The sequence below is a fragment of the Aspergillus melleus genome (genome assembly GCF_016097325.1).
Source record: "Aspergillus melleus strain CBS 546.65 chromosome Unknown contig1, whole genome shotgun sequence".
In the NCBI taxonomy this organism is placed as follows: domain Eukaryota; kingdom Fungi; phylum Ascomycota; class Eurotiomycetes; order Eurotiales; family Aspergillaceae; genus Aspergillus; species Aspergillus melleus.
This window is the reverse complement of record NW_025763370.1, coordinates 5,600,538-5,623,081: the sequence shown is the minus strand read 5'-3', so window position 1 is coordinate 5,623,081 and position 22,544 is coordinate 5,600,538. Positions and strand designations below refer to the sequence as shown.

At 49.6% G+C, this 22,544-nt stretch overlaps 5 protein-coding genes across 5 annotated transcripts; 2 read left to right on the top strand and 3 right to left on the bottom strand.

Moving 5' to 3' along the window:
• Positions 1 to 2,103: 2,103 nt before the first annotated feature.
• On the top strand, positions 2,104 to 3,168 carry LDX57_001985 (SDR family oxidoreductase; the record flags this gene model as incomplete). The annotated part of the gene is made up of 3 exons (XM_046083628.1): positions 2,104 to 2,399; positions 2,471 to 2,661; positions 2,753 to 3,168. 3 exons carry the CDS (start codon positions 2,104 to 2,106, stop codon positions 3,166 to 3,168), a joined length of 903 nt encoding a protein of 300 aa, XP_045939585.1.
• Positions 3,169 to 3,214: 46 nt separating this feature from the next.
• LDX57_001984 (uncharacterized protein) lies at positions 3,215 to 3,888 on the top strand (the record flags this gene model as incomplete). The annotated part of the gene is made up of 3 exons (XM_046083627.1): positions 3,215 to 3,274; positions 3,460 to 3,567; positions 3,673 to 3,888. 3 exons carry the CDS (start codon positions 3,215 to 3,217, stop codon positions 3,886 to 3,888), a joined length of 384 nt encoding a protein of 127 aa, XP_045939584.1.
• Positions 3,889 to 5,580: 1,692 nt separating this feature from the next.
• On the bottom strand, positions 5,581 to 7,278 carry LDX57_001983 (cytochrome P450; the record flags this gene model as incomplete). The annotated part of the gene is made up of 4 exons (XM_046083626.1): positions 5,581 to 5,681; positions 5,754 to 5,855; positions 5,941 to 7,168; positions 7,219 to 7,278. 4 exons carry the CDS (start codon positions 7,276 to 7,278, stop codon positions 5,581 to 5,583), a joined length of 1,491 nt encoding a protein of 496 aa, XP_045939583.1.
• Positions 7,279 to 10,441: 3,163 nt separating this feature from the next.
• On the bottom strand, positions 10,442 to 11,788 carry LDX57_001982 (serine hydrolase domain-containing protein; the record flags this gene model as incomplete). Its single annotated transcript, XM_046083625.1, has 3 exons — positions 10,442 to 11,327; positions 11,382 to 11,655; positions 11,713 to 11,788. The coding sequence occupies 3 exons, from the start codon at positions 11,786 to 11,788 to the stop codon at positions 10,442 to 10,444; spliced, it is 1,236 nt and encodes a 411-aa protein (XP_045939582.1).
• A 1,329-nt stretch (positions 11,789 to 13,117) lies between these two features.
• On the bottom strand, positions 13,118 to 22,148 carry LDX57_001981 (uncharacterized protein; the record flags this gene model as incomplete). Its single annotated transcript, XM_046083624.1, has 7 exons — positions 13,118 to 15,226; positions 15,312 to 16,493; positions 16,553 to 20,133; positions 20,286 to 20,619; positions 20,679 to 20,791; positions 20,849 to 20,972; positions 21,033 to 22,148. The coding sequence occupies 7 exons, from the start codon at positions 22,146 to 22,148 to the stop codon at positions 13,118 to 13,120; spliced, it is 8,559 nt and encodes a 2,852-aa protein (XP_045939581.1).
• Between the last annotated feature and the right edge of the window lie 396 nt (positions 22,149 to 22,544).

The following is a 22,544-nucleotide window of genomic DNA, read 5'->3' as shown; positions in this document are numbered from 1 at the left end:
AAGGGAAGCCTAAATGTAGATCCAATTATTTGCTGACGTAGATTTTGATCTACTAATTTCCATAGAAGCCATAAAACCAAGGTGATCATCCCTCTGCTCTAGATCGACAGGGCTCAGAAGATCAGCTCCCGTAGGACGCATATATTTGTACAGTCCCCATCAGACACATTTCACATGTCATTCAATCTATTATCGAGCCTAGTAAATAAAACGCAGCATCCGAAATTTACCCAAGAAAAGAGGGTATTTCTTTCCCATTTTTATTAAATAGGTATAATAATCAACACGACACCCTTGCAGATAAGGTTAGCTGTGTCCAACACTATTCTAACCTTTCTTCTGGCGTACATTGCCTTCGCCGGACCAACAGCATACGGTATTTGTCAAGCAGAATGTTCAGCCGTGGTGATGGTATGCTATTCAGCTGCTGGCTTTACCTGGGGTGCCACTTTAGGAGCATCTGCATCTGTCTCAACCATTGCATGCAACGGTGCGTATAGCATTTGCTAAACGGCTTCTACTGCTACGCTCCTCGCACCGACCGTCTGGCAACGGATGGGCGATGTCCTTAACTCCAACTAATTTTATTGCGACTTTTAGATCAAGCCAGAACAAGCAGCATACGTGCAACACGCTAGGCGATTGGATCGGAGGTTGTATTTTGTTAGATTGTTCTGATATAAATCGATATTGTTTTAATTTCAATTCACCCCAATGGCAGGCCGAGTGCTTGCAAATCTTATAATACGTTGCGTCGCCAATTCTAGAGTCGTCTAGATCCCGACATATTAACCGTATAGCCCGTTTAAGGGCTTTTTTCAGCTCTTCCTCTTTAAACTTATATTCGAAATTATATCTACCCAATAGCGAACGTATTACAATATACGACTGTGTAATTCCTCTTTCGATTGGACTTATCGGGTTTCGACTCGCGTCTAAAGATGGTTTTATACGCCGTTTTTTTAATAAAGGATTAGTCCGGGGGATTATAAGCTATAAAGTATTAGGGGTGTTGGAAAGCGAGCTTTGACCCGGGATTTAGATAACCGTGAGGTTATTTTCGGTCTTTATTTTTGTTGTATTATGTTCAAAGACGATGAAAAGCTAATCGTCTTATACCGCAAGGAAAGATTTAGATTTAATAGGCTAGAGGCTGTTCCGATTATCTGCGATTAAAAAAGCGTGACGTGTGTCGATATTTAAGGTGGTCGCTTAGCGAAAAGCTTAATATATGGGACCACGAGATAGAGACTGAAGGGGAGGCTTATGAGTAATTAGTAGACGCCTGCTATCGAAAATCTCATTACTTTCTAATAGCTTCTAGAGATCGATAGTACCAATCAATGCTATCTTTCGTACTACCTCGGTAAGTTGGTAAGAAGCTAGCAATTTTGTTTTGACTAGACCATTATTCAAATAATTAGAAATCTAAGAGTATATAAGCATAGATATTAAAAATATAAATTAATAATCTATCGCGGTAATTTCTTTATCGGAAAGAACTGTATGATTTGAATGGTTTTAATTAGAATCCTATAATAGTTTGTTAGAGCCCTCTAGCATTCTTAATATCAAACCCACATTGATAGCGATACTGAAAACGGGACATCTTTTATTAATCTAGTCTCTATTAAAATATAGCAGGATAAAAGTCGAGCGAGACACCAGCTATAATGCGAAGAATTGGCGGCTCCCGGTTTCATGGAATCGCTGAAAATTGGGAAACATCTCTCTTTATAATGGCTTAAGGCGCCAAAAACGGCTCCCCCACAACACTCGACAGAGGGTGAAAAATGAGGGTGATGGAAGTTAAGGGATGATCGAATAGGGGTGACTACGCTATTGAGTATCACGGTGGCTGAAGCTTATATGTAACCCTAACCTAAGGCGGTCCTGGTATTACCGCCATTCCGTCTTGTACTTCCCTGTCACTTCACAATTCTGGCCCCCATTTCCACAACGCAGTATCCACAGAAGTAACTAATTTACGCAAAGTACTACGGAATACTTCCGCTCTCTCGCGCGTCGCTTGCCTTGCGCATATAAGTCTGACCCCTGCAGCCCCATCCGGATCCCTCCTCCAACTCCTTGTCTCGATTGACCATGGACAGCCCCAAGAAACAAACCTGGTTCATTACCGGCTGCTCCAGCGGCTTCGGCGAGCTGTTTGTACGCCAGCTTCGCGCTCAGGGCGACAACGTCATTGCGACCGGACGGAATGCCGACGAGAGGCTGGCCCATCTACGTGATACTGGGGCCACTATCCTCGAGCTCGACGTGACGGCGCCCCAGGCCGAATTGAACGCCAAATTCCAGCAGGCGGTGGAGATCTACGGCGGCGTCGACGTGCTGGTCAACAACGCTGGATACATTCAGTGCGGCACAATCGAAGAACTAACGTAAGGCGATCCAATCAATCAATTAATCGAGGTCTCTCCCTTCCCGCCCCCACTGACACTGTCACTTTCAGACAAGAGGAACTGCAGCGGTCAATCGATACCAATTTTCATGGCCCTTTAAATCTGACTCGTGCGGCGTTGCCGCACTTCCGCAGTAAGGGGGAACAAGGCCAGGGCTGGCTCATTTACGTGAGTTCGCAAGCGGCCTTCTGGGGAGATCCGGCGGCGACAAGCTACTGTGCCACCAAGTTTGCTCTCGAAGGTCAGTCAGCCTGCCTCCTCTCGCTTGCTTTTTTTTTTTTTTTTTCGCTCCAGTGTTTGCTCGTTCTAACTAGGTCTATGTATATGCGCAGGCGCTGTGGAGTGTCTAGCCAAGGAGCTAGCATGGTTGGCACCCGGCATCAAACCGCTACTACTCGAGCCGGGTCTCTTCAGGACAGAGCTCATGAAAAATATCAACCACGTTCCGTACCGGGTGGAGTTTTGGCGCCCGTTGAACGACGCTTGTCGCGCTCGAGGCCAGGGGAACTACAAGAATGAGCCGGGCAATGCGGCGGACCTGGTTGGCAAGGTGATCCAGATCGCCAAAGGCACGGGCATCGCGGAGGGCCGCGAGATCCCTCTGCGCATTCCGTTTGGTAGCGACAGTCTCGGTTTCTTGCGCGAGAAGATTCAATCATTAACACAGATTGCGGATGAGTGGGAGGAAGTGGCGCGCAGCACGGATTACCCAGGGCACAAAGGCCCCATGCCCGATCTGCCCAAGTAGTCTTGCGGTTTAATCTATTCTCATTGTCTTTACAGTGTCACTCACCATGAAGCCACTCAGTTCAAACGGTCAGGAAAACCTGGCCGGAGCGACTTTCCATGCTCGGGTTGGCTTTTTCTCCGTGCTACTGCGCTTTGTGCTCCGCATCACCTCATGAACGCAGTTCACCATCGCTGACTGGTTCATTCTCTTTGCCCTCGTGCTTTTTGTTATCTTCGCTACCTTACTCGTAGAACGTTAATCCTTCTCATCCTCTTAAAGACCTTAAACTTCCTAAATCGCTAACCTTAGACCGATAACACATATATCGTCGCTGGCCCGGGATCGGGCACGTTCGAATTTGCCGACTTCGTCAATGCCAAAGCCGGAGGAATGGTGTGGGGCAAGGCGTTCCTCCAGGTGCGTTTATGACCTGTCTTCTTTCTGTCGTCTCCCACATGGCCGGATCGGACCTCGTAGATGAACTACGTAGATGAACTAACTCACTAAACAAAACTCCGACAGACGCTCTACGTCGCGGACCTTTTCTACATCGCCTGCATCACCTTCATCAAACTCTCGATCCTCTCCTTCTTCCACAACCTCTTCTTCATCTCCGTCGCCTTCCAGCGCTGGGACTCGCCATTGCCCTCTTCGTCGTCTGGTTTTCGTCTTCCTCCTCCTCAACGCCTTCCAATGCCGCCCTGTCCACATGCTCTGGGACGCCATGAGCTCTGTTGAATACTGCCTCGCCAGCGGTCGCGTCTGGCAAGGCCTCGAGGCCACCAATACCATCATCGACTTCATCATTATTCTCCTGCCGCTTGCGATGATCAATACCCCGAAGCTCAGCCTCGTGGGCAAATACCAAGCGGGCCTCTTAGGTACTGTACGTTTATTGACCGCCCCTTTTTTTCCGCATCCCCCTGCCCCTATCTTACCTCTGATAAACCGACTAACCTAGTCTAACCTGGCCCACCAGAGCCTACGTCACTAGTATAATCAAGATCGCACACATGTGGAATCCCGCAACCTCGAACGTCGTGCGACTCCCGGTGATGATGTTCTGGTCGTCCGTATAGCTAGGCTTGGCGACGCTCTGCGCATGCATGCCCACCTACGCGGTGCTGTTCAAAAACGCCCATCAAAAGATCACGCGTAACTATCCTTCCAGAAAACCGTACATTGTTTTCCTCGTTCTCCTCCTCCTCCTCCTCCTCCTCCTCCTCCTCCTCCTTCTTCTTCTTCTTCTTACCTCTCTCTCTGTCTCTGTCTCCTTCTCGAACTCCCGGGCTAAAAATTCCTCCCCTGTCTTGAAATGCATGACTCCTCTAGAGCCATTAAATCTTCTCAGTATCACCGCATGGGCAAGGCATCCGGCAAGTTGCAGCAGACCCAATTCACGATCAAGAGATCGTCGTCTTCGTATGAGATGGATAAGCTGGCTCCCGGGGCAATCAACGTGAATTGGAGTGTTAATTTGGACATGAAGTGATTGGATTGGGAACTTGGCACTTCTCTTAATGGGTCTAGGCTTGGAAGAGACATTTTTATCAACTGTGTAGATATATCTATTACTGTATCTACCTTTCTCCGTAGAGCATCGATAATGAGATAGCGAAAAATCGAAGAAGAATGAATCATCCCAATTCCTAAGTCGAACCTCCTCAAAAGACTTCTACGAACCACTCCCAAAACCGCTGCGTTTCTTAGTGCATGGAATTAGCTAGCAAACAAAAAGCATCAAACTTTACCTGCTCCGTGTAAACTGTAAAAGCACTAAAAGAGGAATGTGATCAACACTCAACATCCACTCTGGAAGCTTGAATTTATGGCCCGCTCGGGCCAAGGAGATTCTCCACCAGAATCTCCACCACATCCAGGCCCCAACAGCCTCCGTCGACTTTGACGGCCGCGAGGCTACTCGCCTGGTCCCATCCCTCGACGTCGTCGTGGGAGAAACAAGCTGACGAGCATTTGGGCACGTTTCTCGCAGGGATGCCATCGATTCGCAAGACGACTCCCTCGTCCTCCTCCGATGCGCCTTCGCCAGCTCCCCGGAAAGACGATCCGAATCGACCTAGGTGTACACCGGTGTACACAGATCCTCCGTAAGCACTAAAAGTACTAAATTCCGACTCCACCGTTAGCAGCCACGGACAACCACACTCCGGCAGCCCCGATTGGCCTCGGTTATGGAACGGAGATGGCCCCCATAATCTCACCTGCATAACTCTGGAAGGAATGAGAGCTTGTTTTACGCGTACGCAGTCGGTAATATCAGGCCTGATGCTGTCATTAAACCATGTAATACCATCCATGGTTCTCTCCAGAGAGACATTACTCTCCACCCCTAGGCAACAGAATAAATGCAACGACCGGAACTCCATAACAGAATTGTCTTTCACGTCGTTGAGGAATTTCTCCTTCGTCTCACCCGGCCCCAACTTCACGTCGAAGCTGGTGATCAGCCGCGCGACTTGTGGTGCGCAGATTCAGTAACGCCAGTGGTCGTCCCACGCAATTATACGGTCCTACACGGGATTCAAAAGTGATTAGCAATTATCTTTCTGGACAGGAGTCCACGAACAGAAGCTCCTTCCCACCAATACTAAACGGTGCAAAGGCCGATTTGTTCCGAATGAGTTCCGGTTGACTGTACCATCTCTCGGGGGTGAATTCGTACGGTTTGGCGTAGGAAAGTTCCGCTGCTCTCATTATCAGTAAATGTGTCGCATCGAATTGCATGGGGTGCTAGAAAAATGAGAAGATCAAAAGAAAAGAGATACTCACATCGCGCCATCACCCACTGCGGAGAATAATCCGTGATGTCCCCGGGAATACACACCCCCTGGACGACGATCCCCTCTGGTGGCGTCTTCCGCGGTAGAGTGCCCGGGACGGCAGGAAAGAGACGCAGCGCCTCGTTAATGACCCCATTCAGGTGCGGGAGACGCGCGATCTGCGAGTGTAGGAACTCGTCGGCGGCGGAAGGGTCCGCGTCACGATAGGGCTCGAGCTCGCGCCGCAGCTTTTCGATCTCCTGCGGGTGGTGCGCGAGAAGGTAGAAGATCGCCGTCAAGGCGCTGTCCGAGGTATCGCTACCGGCGATCAGCACGACGCGCGCATCGCCGTTCAACCGGTGGATATCGTCCGGGGTAGGGGGCTTGCCGCGCAGAGAGCCGATCAACGAGGCACTGATATCAGGCACCTCGGGCTCGTTCTCCATCCGCTGTCCGAACCGTTTGGCGCACCAATCCATCAGCTTCCAGAAGTCGGACATCAGGCCCGGAGTGTTGCGGATCATGAGGAAGACCCAGACGGGGAACCCGATGCCGAAAAACACCATCGACGCTCTGAGGAGTGTGACGACCCAGTGCTCCTCCCCCGTCTCTAAACACCCGAAGCTCTTGCCAAAGGCAAGGTCGCCCATGACATCGAAGCTGTACAGACTGTACCAGTGGTGCACGTCGACGGGAGTTGCTCCGCTGGCGCGCAGTCGCTCGACGAGCTTCTGGCGGTAGACGCGCGCGCGGAGCTCGTAGCCACGCACCATCTTGTCGCTGAAGGCGGGGCTCCAGGCGTGCCGGTGGACATGGTGAACGGTCGGGTCGCGGTGGGTGTTCAGCGATTGATTGCCGTGCGACCAGTCGTACCAGGGGGCCTTGGTGCACGGAGAGCCGGTGCCGTAGATGGCCTCGACTGCGTGCGGGTCGATCATGGAGAGGTCAGACGAGCCGGTGCGCACGTACGGTCCGTACTGGGCGTGCAGGTCGAGGAGCGTGTGGCAGGCGTGCCCGCTGCGTCCGACCATATAGATGGAGAGGCGCGCTGCCCGGGGCCCGGGGAACCCACCCAGTGGGTGCATCCATAGTCGGTAGACGGCGAGGCTGCCGTAGAGACCGGCCAGATAAGAGGCCAGGAGATGGGTGGTGATCCGTACGGCGTCAACGAAGTCGACGGCGGGACTGGACAGGTATCGCATACCAAGCACGCCGGCCGTGGCGACTCCTACGAAGAGCTTGACATACGCTTAGCGTATAGGTGGTGATCGCCGCGGTTAAAGTAGACGATATGGCTGAGGATGCCGAGGGCCGCCGCGTGGGCGGTCGAAGGCATGGCGGCCTGCATTGTGTGGTGTGGGTAGAGTTGAATCTGAGGCAGATTCTGCTTCTTAGAGAAATCTAATTATATGTGCCCAAAGTGAGTTAGATTTGGCCCTCGCCTTGCCTTGCTGACCGCAGTGTTCACCGATCACACCAGCTGCTGCATGTACCTATTCTAAGATCCAACACTCCGATTTTTGGTCGAATAAGTTTGAACACTCACCGACATGATATTGAACAAGGATTTCCCCCATAAACATGAAAGCAAAATACTATCATGTATTTTAACACACATTGGAAACCTCAGAAATACCAGCATAGCTCATCCAACTCATTATTGACCGAATAAATGCCCACCAGGGCATGGACGTGTCAACAACGATTTCTACTCTCTCGTCAAGAGGCGTGAACATATAGTGCTAAAAGTGTTGTCCGCAAAAGGACCGGTGCATAGATGGAAACCTATTAGCTTGATATAGAATGAGTCCGAAGGCTTAGAGCTTGGCCATTCCCTCTTTAGAGCAATGGAGGAGACGGATGTAGACAAGTCATTGCTACAGCTAGCTCTTTTATCGGCGTAGTTGATTCTGGCTTCAATCACTACAATGCAACATTCTTGACAAATGACTAGTTGGCAGAATCAGACCTTTTTCAAAATTCAGTGGATCTAGGCAGTCCGCGGTCTTCGAGACATCAAACTTACCAACCACAGAACTCTATACCAGATAGCATAACTCGGAGTCGTGACTGTATTTCCAGACACAGCCGCTTACTGCCGACTGATAGTGAGAATCCTATTGATCCATCCCTGAGCCAGACAGCTCCTACCAACCTAGACCCTTGCAGCTCCTTCCTTCCGACCCACTCCTATCGGCGTGGCTTGTCCGGAGAAACAGGGGGGGACTTTTTCCTTGCTTAATCCGACCCTTGCATATTCGGAGCCTTGTGGTCAGGCAAACGTTCCCGTCAGCCTCATTCCCTGGTCGAAATCCCTGTCATTATTTCACCAGCCCCTAGCACAAAGTCTAAGCCAATGGAATGAACCCTTTACAAACAAGCTACATCTAGTCTAAGACGCTCAAATTTCTTCTTCGTGCTAATTTTGCCCCATATGATACTAACTCAGAAGTCAACAACTAAGTAAATGCTTTCTAATTCAGGGTCGGATAGGGAAGCAGGTTGAATGTTTATGATAAAACTATTCTAGGACTCAGCTCAGCTTACCTTAGACATCTTCCTATTAGTTCTGGAGCATTTTTTTCAGTCGGCATTTGAGCGTTGGAGGCCTTGACGCCCCTTAGACGGTCGAGATGTAAGGAAATGAGGAACATTGACTTGTAATTGGAGGTGTGAGGAACGAAGTCTAGAGAGGTATGTATAACAGTTCAGATATTAAACGGTTGGCTAAAACCGCAGCTTGCCAAAACCACCGAACAGGTGCATTTCCTTATAAATACTGGATCATTGAACGGTTCGCTTAAAACGAATGAAAATCACAGATTTGGGATTGAAGGGGTGAGGAACGCAGTCTAGAGGGGTATGTATAACAGTTAAGGTATTAAACCATTGGTTCGTGCCAAAATCACCGAACATGTGCATTTCCCTGTCCTATTAGTCCTAAGTCATGTGCTGTCGTCCAAATCTACATTTTAGCGGCATTTAACGGACTGGAGATGGTTAAAATGTAGGGGAAAAAAAATAGGAAACACAGAGCCGTGACTAATCGCGTGAGGGATGCAATCTAGAGAGGTATTGATCTAGATGCACTAAATGATTGGCTTAAAACGCAGCTTGCCAAAACCACCGAGCAGACGCATTTCTTAATCATACTAACCCAGGTTCCATGATCCACATTGACATCTAAGCTGCCTTTGAAGCATTGGGGATAGCTGAGAAGTAAGGAAATTATTGAGACTGGCTCTTGCTGTAGGGATGGGCCCTCTTCGCTATGTGTTGAGCAATGTAAACCTCAATTAGTAAATCATTTTTTGGGGAGTGCTGTACTAGGTATAAATATTGTTGTCTTTCCCAGTACAGATGCTCAACCACAGCTTTCTACCGACAATCTCTTATTCACGGCATTTCTCACCTTGTCTTCTGTTCTCTCGATCAAGTCCATTTCATCTTATTGAACCTACAATGCGTTTCTCGAACCTCTTTTTCGCTCTAGTGGCAAGCTCTACCATTGTTATGGCTGCCCCTGCTAAAGAAGACGTTGCAGTCCAGAATGCGGCAGACGAGAATCTCAACACCCAAGGTTGTCCTAATGGATGGACAACGTGTGGAGTACGTGAGTTCTATCATGGTACATTTTTCAAATATTAAAAATTGCTCAACAGGAATGCAACGGGACTAGCTGCAAGATAGCAGGACATAACTGGTGAGTACTCTTTAAGCGTCTTCAACCTTGCTATATTCCGTATACTGACGATGATGAAGGGAATGCCGTCAGGGCACGAGTGTAAGAATAAATCAATTTATTTGGGTCGAGCATCGGGCCTATTGCTAATAATGATGATTACAGTGTACCGCGCAGAGTGGTGGAGGAGATGGAAAACTCTGTGGCAAGAACAGTGGGATTTTGGACTCGGAGAAACCCGAATGCCCTGGAAGAAATTGATGGAGGGGTTGTCTTATATTAGACCATATGTTCCTTTTTGGGAGCTATTGTCTAGTTCAGAGACCGCTGACTTGTGTGGGCATTGTTTCAACAACGTGTCCTGGCTCTCTATTTGATTATGTTGAGATTGGATTTATAGTGGTTGCAGAAACCATGTTTGAAGACGGCTGAAAGAACGTATGAGCAATTTATCTGCATCCTATCCATTTATGTGAAACTTCCTTTTGCAATTGCTTGATCTTTACAATAAACACAATGAATCCGTTCCTTTCCCGGCTCCCAGACATCATCCGGGTGCTTTTGGTGAATGACTTCCAGACCCAGGGAGGCGAGGGTGGTGTTCTTCAAAAATGAATACATCGATAGCTTCTTTTACGAGTTTCCACCACGCTTGCTTTCTCCACAGCCCCATTCAGGCGGCCGAGATGCACCATGCCGTAGAGTGCTGCGAGCCACCCAGGGACGGCATCGGCAAAATGTAGACAAAGGAGAGTTAAACAAAAGCAGAGACAAACAAGGATCGAGTTAGGTTATCTATGACTAAACCACTAGCTTACTGGCGATGCTTCTACGCCTTTGAGTCAGATTTCTTCAGGCGAGTATACATCTCCTTCATGAAGGTAGTTCCCCACTCCACACTGCGCGGATCACCAGTGGGCATGATCTGGCTAGCGTACAAACCACACAAGCCGGCCGTACGATCAATCCACCAGAAGAGATTGGGCATACCCGACCATCGCATGGTGCCGGCATTATTGCCACTCGCGGACGAGTCCTCCAGCATCAACAGGCCACCCAGGCCGTACCCCTTCTCCAGACCAAGCGGCGTCCCTCCGAGGTAATTGTTGACCTCGGGCACGGACAACGTTGTCTTGAGCATGTCCTTGGAATCGCTCGACAATTGCTGCTTGAACATGCTGTCAATCGTCTCGCTGCGCAGCAACTTGCCGTCGTCCCGGAGGATTGAGGCCAGCACCTTCAGGAAGGATGGACCGCTGGTGTAGATGCCCCATCCGCCGTACTCGTCGACAACGGTGTCGGCGTAGAGGTGGCCGGGCATCCACGAGATCGAGCCATTCGGGTCAGCAGGGGTGCCGTATTGGCTATTTCCCCCTTCGCGGAGATTGAAATCGGCCAGGTTTGAGCGCACCAGGTCATTTTTCTCCAAGTGGAAAGTCATGTCCTTGATCCCGAGAGGCTCGGCGACGTGCTTCTGCACGTACGCATCGAGGGACATGTTGTTGAGACGGGAAATAAGCGTGCCGGTCCAGTCCATGGAGTAGCCGTACTCCCAACCCTCACCGGGCTCAAAAAGGAGCGGCACATCAATCTTCTCAAGGATCGGCTCGGTGCTAGTCATGTCCGGGGCTTGACCCGTCGTTGAGGTCTTCCAGCGCATGAGAAGAGGGTCGATGAAGTCATAGGCAATCCCAGACGCATGTGTCAAGAGGTGTCTAGGTCAAAGACACGTCAGTTCAGCCAGAGTTAGAATAGACTGTAGAACCAACCGGAGCGTGATCTTATTCTTCGCCGGGACAAGGGTAGCGTTGCCGGTGGTCTCATCGAAGCCCGTGAGGATCTTAGGATCCTTAAGCTCAACGAGAATCGTTGAGACGTCATCGTCCAGCCCGAAGAGGTCTTGCTCAACGCACTGCAACGCCGCGATGGTGGTGATGATCTTGCTGCACGAGGCAATGGTCAGGGTTGCATCTAGCTCGAATGGTCTTTCCGCGCCAGGTTTTATGGACGCATTGCCAAAAGCATGGGCATAGTTGAAGTCGCCTGCGCAGCGGTTAACAGGATTTTATTATCTTTTGTCTCTGCTATTTTGGAACGTACCACTGAAGTCGGTTGCAAATAAGCCCACGCCAGGGATGACTCCTGCACTAACGGCAGCCTGGAAGTTCTGTTCCATTGTCACTGCCTGGATGGGACCCGAAGAGCACGCCACGTTGCTTGATCGGACTGGTTGCTGGGGATGTAAAAAACGCGCAACAATGGCAGCAGAATCAGAATTTGCTATTCGACAAGATCAACGGAGAGAAAGCAGGGGGACCAGCCGATCCCTACCAATTTAAATAGGACAAGGATAAGGAAGCCAATGCCTACAAGGATTAAAACGTGGCAAACGTTCTAAGCGAATTCGATTCCTTCGACGAAGAATGTAACGTCATGCAGGCGTGTCCGAAGGCGTGTATAGTCTGAATCCCTTGGCCCCATGGCCAAGTGCTCACTCTACAGATCTATACAAATCCGAGGCCACGAAAACTGTTGGTCATCCGAGCTAGGGATGGTTTCGCCCTAGTGCCTGCAGAAAGTTCATAATCTCCTGCTGTTGTACTGGTCCATATCCTTGTCCCTGGTCTAGCCGTAAGCACTAAAACATCCAAGCTTGCCGCAGTTCTTCGATAGCCGATGTTCCGGCTTGATCCGCCAAATGGAACTATGGGGCGAAAAGCATCCACTATTCAACAAGCGAGATCGTGGGGGCCTCAAGCCCTCAACAACGGCGCGATGGAGTGCTAGTCTAGAATAAGAGAGCCAATTGAGCTCCCGCTTGGTGCAATGACATGGATGGGGACGTCGCTCCAATATATCTGATGCACGATTACGGCTAGGATCTGAAGCCTACGCGTATTACTTTTTTGGCCCCAAAAATCTCACGCTTGTCATTTTGGCCATTGTGTTGCTCATCTCGCCAATTGGAATCCTCTGTGCATGTTCATGCGGTCCATCTGGTCCTCGTGGCGAGTTCGGGGCTGGCCCGGTCCGTCCTGTCTACCTACCTGGGTTCCCCATCCTTCTCCTATAGGTACTATGGCTTCATATCTCATTTACTAGGACGTTACTAAGTCCTTCTAAGCGTTGATGCATCGTATTCGCCGATTCCCTATGCGCTGTAGTATCTGGTCGCTACCAGTAGCTATGCTCAGCTCTTCTTGAATCTGTTCATCAATTTTTCGAGATTATGTACAGTAAGATAGATGGCATGGCAATCGGTATTACTTTTCTAGAAATAATCTAATAATATAAGAAGCACTGCATGGGGTAAATTAAATTAGTTTACTTATCTAAGTCGTATTTTGTCTAGTGCAAGTAGTCCAAATCGAGCGTGTAGTGAGACAATATCACGCAGAAAAAGAACAATTACCCATGTGAACATTAGAACGGATTACTATTCGATTTTGACTGACCGAATGAAAGCCCGACAGAAAAGATATCAACAACAAATTTGACCCCAATCTTACCGCTGCTGCTCCGCTAGTTTCGACCATACTGCGAAGTAGGCCCGCAAGAGATCGGGCATGGAAGGCAGCTCCAAGACCTCCGGTGAATCGGCCAAGGCCCGACGACAATTTGTGTTCTCAAACATGGTCTTCTCAGTATTGACCGTCTGCCAGAAAACCATGGCTTCTTGAAGCCTTTCCTGAATGTATGAAGAAGCCACTTTCAGATGTTGTTCCGCATGCATTGCGAAGATGTTAGTCCACTCCGAAGGCGGCACCCGTTTTAAAGGGGGCGACGTAGATTGGCCCACCATCTCGAGTGTCTTATCCCATGACAGAGTTTTATTCTGGTCAGGCATAACAAGATTGTACGCATGACTCCGGTCACTGCTTAGCGAGATTCGCAGCATCGCCGAGCATGCAAAGTCCACGGGAATCAATTGACACCGGGCATCCGGGGCGGTCGGATAACATCCAATACGGATGGAGCTAATCATTAGTCGACTGAAAGCGTCCTCTACATTCGAAGTCCCCGTCTTGCTGTGGCCGGTTATAAGGGGCAGGCGATAGATCGTTACTGGCATGCCATTCGAAATGGCGTTCCAGGCAATGCTTTCCGCGATGACCTTACTCTGGCTGTAACCAACATGCTGTTTCACGAATGATACCATGTCATCAAGAACTGGTCTCTCATTCTCGGGAACAAGTTTTCCTCCACCAAGATATACAGATGCCCCGCAAGCTGAAATGCTAGAGGAATAGTGGAATGACTTGAGGCGCTTCGTGTTGGCAAATCGCAGCATGTTGAACATCCCATGAATATTGGCGTCGCGATGGCTCGAGTACGGGAGCGTGTAGGTGCAACGAGCTGCAAGATGGAAGATGACGCTGGCCCACTGAGCAAAGTATTCAAACTTCTCCTGGCCGAGTTTGAAGGTAGGATCGGCGACATCGCCAGGGACCACAATGAGTTTGGACTCAAAGTCTAGTGGGAGTCCGTAATGTTCCAGAGTTTCTTTAATTCGTGACATGCCTGTCGAGGCATCTGGTGCCCGTACCAAGCATGCAATCTCCTTCACCTGTGGGAGGCCAGCCAAGTGAGAAAGGAAAAACGCAGCCAAGAAGCCAGTTGCTCCAGTCAAGAATACTCGACCTTCGGATTCGGAATGCCAGCATGGAACATGGGCTGAAATGGGCTGCAGATTTTGAGCCAACGCCATATCTTCCTTAAAAAGCGCAATCTCATCAACTTCCTTTGCTTCCATCTCCACAATGGCCCCTTTCACATTTTCGAGCTCTCCGGCTTTGTGCCTGTCGCGGAGGATCTTCATCGTGATCGCGCCGAGACCTTTCACCGTTCCTGCATTGGAAATCTCTGCGATTGACACCTCAATTCCGACATTACGCCGGAACCAGCTGCGTATCTCGATAGTCATCAACGAGTCGATTGTAATTTCAATAAGCTCCTCCTCTGTCATGTCGGTGGGATATGACATGTTTGTGGCAACCATCCGACCGATTTCAAGCGTGATTTTGACCTCAGTGGCTGCATCGTCAAGAAGAGCTGGATCGCGCTTAATTGATGCCACCAAGGCTTTGAGCTCGTTATCGTGGCTTGTATCCCCTCCAGCAGTGCCTGTCAACATGTTGTGCCATGCAAGAAAGCGGGCGTCCTGTCCTAACATGCCACCATTCTCGATCTCCGACGGCGGCCTTGTTGTCCCCATGCCTATAGCAAGCTGGGGTGTGCCCTGGATTATCTGGATTTCCAAGGCTCTAAGAAGATCGCTCTCCTGCAGAATCTCCCAGGATGTCAAGCGTGCTCGGTCCAACATTTTGCTGAAATTTTCGAAGGCAAAGCCAACATCACCCATAAAACCAAGATCGAGCACGCTAGCCGGAAGCCCCTTTGAGTGACGATACGTCACAAAGGCGTCCAGGAAGGTGTTGGCAGCTGCGTAGTTTGCTTGTCCGCTATTTCCGGCAACGCCAGAAAGGGAACCGAAGAGGATAAAGAAGTCGAGCGGCTGTTTCTCGACTGCATGATGTAAGTTCCAAGTACCTTGGACCTTCGGAGCAAGGACCTCCGTCCACTCCTCGTACGTCATCTTATCAAGAGTTTGATCCTGTTGAACAGGGTATGTTAGCAATGATCCCCGGATCACGCTCTATACAGCTGGGCAATCATAGTGTATATAAAGGAATACTCACATGTAGCACCATGGACAATTGCATAACTCCTGCGAGTGGCCGCGTTGCACCAGACACAGCTCGTGCAACATCGTTTGCACTTGTCACGTCCCCAGTGACTGTCGTGATGTGACAATCCCCCTGGGACTCCAGATCTTGGATGAATTCTCGATTCTTGGATGATTCCAGACCAGACCTTGACATGAAGACCAAATGCCGAGCACCTTTCTCCAGCATCCATCTGGCCACAGCACGCCCGAGCCCTCCCAAACCACCAACGAGCAAGTATGAAGCGTCGTGACGGAATAGTGCACCGTTACCCTGCACTTTGGACACTGGAAGTTCGGATGGGTCACGAGGCATTTCTAGCACAATTTTGCCAATGTGTTTGCCAGCCTGCATGTGCCTAAATGCTTTAGCAATATCAGACGCGTTGAAGACATTGACGGGGCGGATAGGACGGAGCTTTCCCTGATCCAAATACTGTTTGAATTGTTCCATCGTGTTTCGCATGAAGGTCGGATTCTGCTCGCCTAGTTGAAGAAGATCCACACCCATGAAGGTCCGGTTCGCCCCAAAAACGTCCATATCGAGTTTACCATGCCCGAGGAAATCGCGTTTACCCAGTTCAACCATTTTACCCATAGGAGCAACACATCTCCACGAGGCATGCAACAGTTCTCCAGAAAGAGAGTTCAAAACAAGGTCAACACCCCTATTACCGGTCTTTTTCATGATATCCTTTTCGAAGCTAATGCTCCTCGAGTCGAAGATATGGTCTTCGGCAATGTTGAAGGTTTCCACAAGATGTTTCCTCTTTTCCGGGCTCCCAACCGTGGCGAATATTTCGGCCCCGATATCTTGACATAGCTGAATCGCGGCCAAGCCAACGCCTCCACACGCGCTGTGGATGAGAATGGTCTGTCCTTTCTGCAGATTTCCGCAGTTCACCAAGGAATAGATCGCAGTAGAGAAAACGCAGGGGCTCGCTGCTGCGTCTTCAAGAGACATCTCATCAGGAATCACGAGGCAAAAGCTCGCAGGAAATATCTTTCGAGTCCCCATGAGGCCCTTCCCAAGTATTGAAACTCGGTCTCCAACCTGTATTGTTCTCACCCCTGATCCCACGTTTCGAACGATACCGGCGGCTTCGAGACCAATCTGGCTGGTGTCTCCCATCAGACCCATCGATATCATTATATCCTAAAGTGAACAATCATTAGACCAATCTGATCCGGGGCTTGTGTATCATGTATACGTACCTTGAAATTTAACCCAACAAAGCAAATGTCCACTTCAACATCGCTCTCACCAAGAGGTTTAGCTCGTCCATCCAAGGCCCAGGTAAGAGAGTCAAACATGCCGAAGCACCCAATATCTATGGACCTCGGACCAAGGCCCTCGCTCCTAGCCATCAGGTCCTGGAAATAATCATATTGGAAACGGCCAACTTGGATTGCCCTATCCTTGAGAACAAATTCGTGGTCGTTATCTACTGGTGACTCGTGCCTGTGTTCGTGAACTTTCTGCAATACCTGGATGACGTTTTCTGCCGCACCGGTGTCTTTCTGGTCGAGTTCAAAGGTTGTAAATCTTGCCGCAGATTCTTTCCGTACTGCTCGCATCAGTCCCAGCGCCAGAGCAAACCTAGGGTCAGGATCTTGGTCATTGAGCTGGACCGGGCGCATCAGCCAGAGACAATGTCCTTTAACACGTGAAACAAAGTTTTGAAAGGCATGGAATTCCTGATTTGAAACGTCGTTGAAGAAAGGGGAATCCAGTTCGATCAACGATACAACGTCATTGACTGAAGAAGGTAGATCGTCTAGGGTAAACCATTGGACATTGACACCTTTGCTTAAGAAAACTTGTTCGAGATCGCGTGCCCAACTGGAGACTGTGCCGCTGTGGAGGAAACTGATATCTTGGACAAGAGATTTTGCAGTCCTTGGCCGCCGCGAAATCATATAGGCATTCATACTGTAAGGTGGGTCGAGGTCATACCGTACAATGTCAACACCCGTGAATCCGGCGTCCAGAAGGCTCTGGTGCCATTTTGCGACAGATACCATTGGCATTTCCCTCGAATCTTCCGAGCTCCACCAACCGGGGAGGATACCCATGATATAGTTCAAAGCTGGGACAGTGGGACAAACCTCCGTGAGGAACAGCCATCCCCCTGGAGCCAAAAGTTTGTGAAGATTGTGGAGTGTCTCTGATATCCTTGGGGTAGCATGAACCACATTTGAGGCAATGATCAGGTCGTAATCTCCCGCGACAAAACCTTGCTCCTCGGGATCCGCGGATATATCGAACGTCTCGTACTTTACCCCCGGGAAGTCCTTGAAGCGCTCCTTCGCTTGAGAGAAAAATCCCGCTGATATGTCAGTGAAAGTGTAACTCGAGTACATGCGGCCCTTGTGAGTTGCGGCAGAAAACAGCCCATCGAGAGCAACCGCAGTGGCTCCACCGGTTCCTGCACCCACTTCCAACACCTTGAGGGTAGGTCGGGAATGGCTGAGTAGGGACAGAAAGCTTTCCGGGCGGCATAGCCGAGAGGATTCTTCGTACAAGAATCGGACGGCATCGCTTTCCATGATTACTTCCAGGGAGCTTATTTTCTCATCGAGGATACCTTGAATATTCGATAAAACCTCCTGGGCTGCAATATATAAGTTGTTTGCCAAAGGGTGTTTAATCGCTTTCCCAAGTGCTTGAATCCGCGGCAGACGACTTGAGGGATCGGAGGCAAACTCGTCTCGCATATCAGGATGAAGCCCCGGAGCATCGTCTCTTATTTTCTCGTATTGCGAGGACAGCCACTTCTGGTACTTCCTCAAATGCTCCTGTGTCGGACTGCATGATATTGTCTGGTGATAAGTTTCCAGTATAAAAAGCTTTGTTAATTCCGCGACCAGCTTTCCGCGATCCATGTCGTCTGGAATAGGTGGAAGTAGCGCCTCGGGTTGAACAAAGTCGACATGAGGTTTCCAGACTAATGTCGCGGTAGAAGGTCCGTTCTCGTCATCCAGCGCTGTTTCGCTGATGCCGAAAAAGAAACACCGTTTTAGAGAAAGGACAGGCTTCTCATCTGCAATCAACAAGGTGTCACCGGTCATCGTGCTTCCAGCTGCATCACATCTTGCCTTTAAAGACATTGATCCCCGTCCAGTTGCAATATACAGACTCTCGATCGCGGTAGGTATGCATAACTGGGTCATGGAACGCTTGATTCCTTGAGCACCTGCTACACTTAACAGTTGGAGGCTTTGATCTATCACGACTGGGTGGAGGGCATAGCGGCTAGTCGTCAGCTCGCTGGCATCTTGTAACATTGCTGTGGCCTCGGTACTCGTCGGACTCGCAGTGATATCACGTAGTCCACGGAAACGGGGACCGTACTCAAGTCCTCGGTTCTCCAGGGCCTCATACCATTCCTTGGCTGGTACGTTGCGTGTGTAAGGAACGATTGGACCTTCCTCGCATTCGGTTCCATCTGGTTCTGCCCGAATCTGTCCAATGCAATGTTTCTTCCACACCCCGTCATGATGCGCAGTGATTGTGAAGTCGTACCACGCCGAATCCAGATGATCCGTGAGTTTCGCTGGTCGAAGGCTCGTAATCATCTCAACGGCTTGTATGTTCGTTTCTTTCAGTACTAATGCATTTCGCATGAACATGTTTCTCACTGAATATTCCGGGGTCCCGGAGATCTGCTGAATAGCCTCTCCCACCATGGCCACATACCCAGCCGCTGGAAAGACGATTTCTCCCCCGATTTTGTGTTCCATGATCCACGTAGCATTTTCCAACTGCAGCATATTTCGCCACGTAGGTTCCAGATCGCTTGATTCAAGAGCTCGACTTCCCAGCAGTTCATGATGGGGAGCCTGTCTAAGTCTCCAATCCTTTGTTAAACGAGACTCGTTCCAAAATGATTCATCATGATCCCAAGAGTAGGGAGCAAGGTCTGTCAATGTCGTGCCACGACAAATAAGACCCAATAGATTGACAGGGCTCCCCTGGGTGTGTAATTGGCCCACCGTGGCCAATAAACACCTCCATTGATCTTTGCCCCGAACAAGGGTTGGTACGTATGAACATTTCCCTCCGGCATCTGCATGAGAAATTATTTGCCGCAAAGGTCCAGCGAGAGCCGAATGTGGCCCTATTTCAAGAAGCACCTTGGCCTTCCCATCACCGCCGAGTATCTTCTGAAGCGCGGTGTTGAACAAGACCGGGGACTCCACGTTCTTCCTCCAGTATGAAGAGTCCAGAAGACCAGGGTCAGAAATTGTTTCGTTGGTCACGGTAGATACCATTGGGATCATGGACTTGTTAAAGGTAATCCCTGAAAGCAACGATTCGAATAGCTTCCCTGCCTCATCCATGTGGTTTGAATGATATGCGACGTTAACTGCAAGACGTCGGCCGAATATATCACCTTTTGCATGTATGTCCTTCAACACCTCGTCTATTGTTTCCTTGACTCCCGAAATAGTCACACTTTGAGGGCTGTTTTCACACGCTACAACCACTCCGTCCCTCAGGTATTGTTCCACTTCGGTGCGCCCAAGTCCGACTGCTGCCATGGCGCCATTTGTCTTTGTCGATTCCATGGCCAGGCCACGGAAATACGCAATCTTGATAGCAGTTGCGGCAGTGATGGCGCCGGAAGCATAAGCTGCAGCAATTTCTCCACTAGAATGGCCCAAGGTGACCGATGGCAGGACCCCCAAGTCATGAAGAAAATCCACAAGAGCAAGCTGAATAGCAGTACAGAGAGGCTGAGAGAATCTCGCCTCCTGGAATCGATCCGAGTCTTTGGTGTGCAAGAGTTCCTCTATGAAATATTAGAAAAGTACCCGGTGTCAACCTATCATCAAAACTTGCCTTCAATGCGCCAATCAGGTGGGTTCTTGAGCCCTTGCAATTCTTTATCTAATGCCTGGATGGCGGAACGGAATCTCTCTGAGCTCAAGATCATCTCCCTACCCATGCCTGGCCACTGTGCTCCCTGTCCGGTAAATACAAAGCAGACCTGTGGGCAGACGGCGCGGGTTTTTTCGAAGGTCGAAGTTGAGCCATCCTTCTCAGCTATTGCGAATGCTCGGTGCTGCATGTGCTCCCGCTTAAATGCCAGCGTATAGGAAAGATCGGCCACTGCCGATGGGGTGGCTTCGAGGTAACTGTTTATTGTCTTGATACTGCTGTCCAGCGAAGTTGTCGACTTCGCAGAGACTAGTAAAAGATGCGGCCCTGCCCTATCGCCGGATGCAGCCCTGAACATAGACTCTTCACACACAGAATAGGCAGAATCCAAAACAAGCTGATAATATTAGCGGAAAATCTCGTAGAAGGTTCGCAGCGAGGGGATTCGGAACACACATGAGCATTGGTGCCGCCAATACCGAACGAATTGACGCTGATTCTTTCACACCTATCTGCCGGCCATGGCGTCGGATCGACAGGAACCTGCAATTTTGCTTCTTGGAATGGTACTTAAAACATGCGAATCAGCATCAGAAGGTCCAAAGCAAGGAAAGGAATTATCTCACTGTTAGGATTCGGGTCCTCGAAATGTATGTTTGGTGGAATGATTCGGTGCTCGAGTGCCAGTACACTTTTAATGACACTTGTAATCCCTGATGCTCCTTCTGAATGACCCAAATTTGGTTTCACCTGCTATCCGTCAGCCAGTTTCTCACGAACTTTGGTAATCTTTCCTGATTATGAACCCACCGCTCCGATATGTATGCCGTCTTTACCAAACACCTTAGCGATAACAGAGGCTTCCGCCGTATCCCCGACAATCGTTCCGGTTCCATGACATTCGAAAAATGCCGTTTTAGCCAGATCAGCAATCCGCGCTTTTTGATAAGCCCTTCTAATAAGCATTTCCTGTGCCTGAGAACCCGGGGTTGTAATGCTCGGTGTTTTGCCGTCGCAGTTGACAGCTGTAGAGCGTATCACAGCGCGAACCGGGTCACCATCTCTAAGGCAGGCATCTAAAGGCTTAATATAGATTGCATTTACGGCTTCGCCCCTCCCATAACCGTCTGCTGCAGCGTCAAAAGTCTTGGATACGCCACTTGGGGAAAGTGCCATGGTCTCTGACATAGCGGTAGTCGTTGTGGGGGTAATAATTAGATTCGTACCAGCCACCAGCGCCGAGGAACATTCGCCTGCATATAGCGCCTGGCAGGCATCGTGAAGACCCACGAGTGCCGAGGAACAACCAGTCCGAAATGTGATACTCGGACCGCGTAAGTCAAACTCATAAGATACTCGGTTTGATAGCGCAAAATCAGCTGCGCTGACTACCCTGAAACGATCAATGGCTTGCGTGTCCTTGCTCATAAGATCCAGCCAGTCCTCCCCAAACACTCCAACATAACATCCAATGTTTTTCCCTCGGCACTGGGCAGGAATCTGTCCTGCGTTCTCCATGCATTCCCATACAACCTCAAGCAGTATTCGTTGTTGGGGGTCAAGCTTCGCGGCTTCGATCTTGCTCATACCAAAGAATGCAGCATCAACGTGTGATATGTCTTGCTGAAGGAAGTAACCGTGTTGGGTCCGAATTGCACCGGGACGGCTTTCATCGTAGAAGGCCTCAATGTTGTAGCGGTCCTCAGGAACCGTGCAACGGCCATCGCGCTTGTTGATCAACAAATCCCAGAGCTCTTTTTCACAATTGATGCCACCTGGGAGCCTCATTGACATACCGACAATAGCGATTGGGAACGGAACGGGTTCACAATTGCTGTCATTCTCCAGATGTGCCACATGGTCATGGTCATCTTTACAGTGTGATAGAAACCCTGCCGGCGAGGTAATTGGATTGAGGCCAGTCATCGTTCGATATGAGTTATTTTCCGCCCGTTAAATGTTGTAAGTTGAAAATCGAGCTAGATAGAACCCACTGTTGAATAGACAGCCGGCGGAAGTAAAAAGAGTGGACAAACATCGATAGAAAGGGGTGAATGAAGTTTCGATCGAAAGACTTGGAGATCACCTCGGGATCTGACTAGAATTGCACCCTATCAATGAGCGGAGCACTAGTACTCTCCATACCAGAGTATTCATATTCCGAAGTAAGGGGTAATCATTAACGTAGTCCTGCAAAGCGTGTGAGATATGAGAGGTAAATGTGCAGTCAAATAGCGGTCAAGGAAGGCTCGAACAAGTTAATAGAATGTTGATTGATCGATTATTCGATTGACAAGTCAAATTTAGTACGACCGTCCCGGA